Source organism: Clinocottus analis, unplaced genomic scaffold (genome assembly GCF_023055335.1).
Source record: "Clinocottus analis isolate CAN_PGR_092001 unplaced genomic scaffold, fCliAna1.0.p SCAF_58, whole genome shotgun sequence".
Lineage (NCBI taxonomy): Eukaryota > Metazoa > Chordata > Actinopteri > Perciformes > Cottidae > Clinocottus > Clinocottus analis.
In genome coordinates, this window is record NW_027176216.1 from 127501 (window position 1) to 130000 (window position 2500).

Consider the following 2500-nt stretch of genomic DNA (forward strand, 5'->3'; position numbering starts at 1 on the left):
ACAGAGCAGAGACACAGAGACGTCATCACACATCTGGATCTGCTCGTAGTGGACTGAGCTGAGGACTGGAGACGCAGAGAGAAGACGGAACCTTTAGGACTAAAGGACTAAAGGGACTAAAGGACTAAAGGGACTTAGGGACTAAAGGACTAAAGGGACTTAGGAACTAAAGGGACTAAAGGGACTTAGGAACTAAAGGGACTAAAGGACTAAAGGGACTTAGGAACTAAAGGGACTAAAGGACTAAGGGACTAAAGGGACTAAAGGGACTTAGGGACTTAGGGACTAAAGGGACTAAAGGACTAAAGGGACTTAGGGACTAAAGGAACTAAAGGACTAAGGGACGAAAGGACTAAAGGGACTTAGGGACTAAAGGACTAAAGGGACTTAGGGACTAAAGGGACTAAAGGGACTTAGGAACTAAAGGGACTAAAGGAATAAGGACTTTCAGCGGCGGCCTCACACGTGGACACCAGCATCAATAAAGTGATCATTGGCCAGTGAAGGACTGACCCTGAGAGGTGAGACAGGTGTGAGACCTGAGCAGCCGGCCCACTGAGCCCATCACCTTCCTGAAGAGAGACAGGCCCTGTGAGGGAGAGACAGGGAGGGAGGGACAGACAGGTTGACTTCACACTCTTCAACATTAAACATTTATGTTTTTTCTGCATTACAATGTTTTGCGGAAGAGGAGGAGGAGGAGGAGGAAAGCAGCGTCTCACCTCTGCCCGCCTCATCAGCTGACTGGCCAATGAGAGGAGACCGTCCATGAGTGAAGGCAGGAACAGCCTATGAAAGGCCTGAGAACGTCTCCCAGGATCCACCCCGACACTACAGGAACTGGACAGACAGACAGGAACACAGACAGTCAGACAGGAACACAGACAGACAGGTGGATTTAAAATACTGACATGTTTTTATAAAATGCAATCGTTGCAAACAAATAAACATGATGATTCAATAAAGTATTCTGGATATTTGAATGTGTTCTTCACTTGTGGTCAGTGTGCAGTTAATTAGTATTCTCCGAATTACTAGCAGCAATATTAATAATAAAGCACCTGGTGAGCTGGGCGAGCGCGGCAACGGCGCCCCAGCTGCCCCTCGGCATTCTGGGAGCCCGAGACAGGAGCAGGACGCAGTGGCTCAGGACGCCGCTCACATACAAGCCGGACTTCACCGCAGAGCTGTCTGTCTGCAGCGCCTCTGAGGGTGAGACGGGTCAGAGGCGTTAGAGGGGTGAGACAGGTCAGAGGGGTGCGATGGGTCAGAGGGGTGAGACGGGTCAGAGGAGTGAGACGGGTTAGAGGGGTTAGTGGGGTGAGACGGGTTAGCGGACACACACACACACACACACACACACAGTTGATACCCAGTCACCAGGGTAAGCAGTGACCTGTCTATGGAGCAAGAGCTGTCTCACTGTGGAGGCTCAGCACGTGACTGTGGAGGCTCAGCACGTGACCTGTCTATGGAGCAGGAGCTGTCTCACTGTGGAGGCCGCGGGTCAGCAGCTGGACTCTCTGCTCCGGGTCCTGCTCTTCATCCTCCAGCTGCTTCTTCAGCTGCAACACCTCCTCTTCCTCCTCTTCCTCCAGGAGCTCCATGCTGCGTCTCTTCCACACGGAACACACCAGACTCCATTCAAAAAGTGCGTGATTTAAGCATCACTGTGCTTCTGAGTGGGTGGTGCGTGCGCATGCGCGCCCGTGTGGACCTCACCTGTGAGCACGAGCGGCGCGCGTGACCTCCGGCTCGTGTCGCGCACCAGCTGGAGATGAACGCGAGGCCTCGTGCGCGTTTAACGAGCAAGCAAAGCCAACGCTCCTCTTGTGGTTACAGTAACGCGAGGTCGTGACGTCATCACGCCGCGACGACCACGTCGCTGCTCGACGACGTCATTCATCCCTCTGCACCAAAGTGCAGGGGGATGAATGGAAGATATATGGAAGACATAAAAACACACTATAAATACTATATTAGTATTATATTATTACCATATATTCATGAAATCGAATGATGAAATAAAAAGGTCTTTAAAAGCATCCACAATGATCAAAATACAAAACATGCACAGTTAAAAACATACAAATTAAAGAACAAACTATTTTAAATGACGAAGAAAACTTTGATATTAAATAAAGCATGAAATAATATTAAAAACTAAAATAAATGAAACCTCTCAGTGCTCAGTCTGGCCGCTGGGTGGCGCTGCAGCTTCATCTCGTTTCCTCTGCTGGTTTTATGACATGTTAGTTATTAAGAAAGTGTTCATTTTATTAGATTATTGTGCCTCTTATGACTCAGAATAAAATAATGATTTCATTTTACTCTATAATTGCACATAAAATATATTAAGTCATGTAATAAACTAATATAGTAAACATATCATTCAGTACATTACATCGTATAACGTTTTAGAATATTAAATATAATAAACTTATAATTTTATATTATAAAGCTTCATTGCCCACTGCTCCTTGAATTAATTACGGGATTT

General features: G+C 47.0%; 1 protein-coding gene across 3 annotated transcripts in view; it reads right to left on the reverse strand.

Moving 5' to 3' along the window:
- Positions 1-2468, reverse strand: part of iqcb1 (IQ motif containing B1) — a 5901-nt gene extending 3433 nt beyond the window's left edge. Inside the window, exons 1-6 of one of the 3 annotated variants that reach the window (XM_068601992.1) lie at positions 1723-2468; positions 1493-1616; positions 1062-1206; positions 723-840; positions 514-589; positions 1-65 (exon numbers count right to left, since the gene is read on the reverse strand). The exon at positions 1-65 is cut by the window's left edge and continues 35 nt beyond it. In XM_068601992.1, coding sequence (XP_068458093.1) covers positions 1-65; positions 514-589; positions 723-840; positions 1062-1206; positions 1493-1607 — 519 coding nt within the window. In that variant the 5' untranslated portion in view covers positions 1608-1616; positions 1723-2468. Of the gene's footprint in view, positions 66-513; positions 590-722; positions 841-1061; positions 1207-1423; positions 1448-1492; positions 1639-1722 lie in introns of those variants that run through there. The other 2 variants (XM_068601993.1, XM_068601995.1) reach the window with 2 other exon arrangements.
- Positions 2469-2500: the final 32 nt, after the last annotated feature.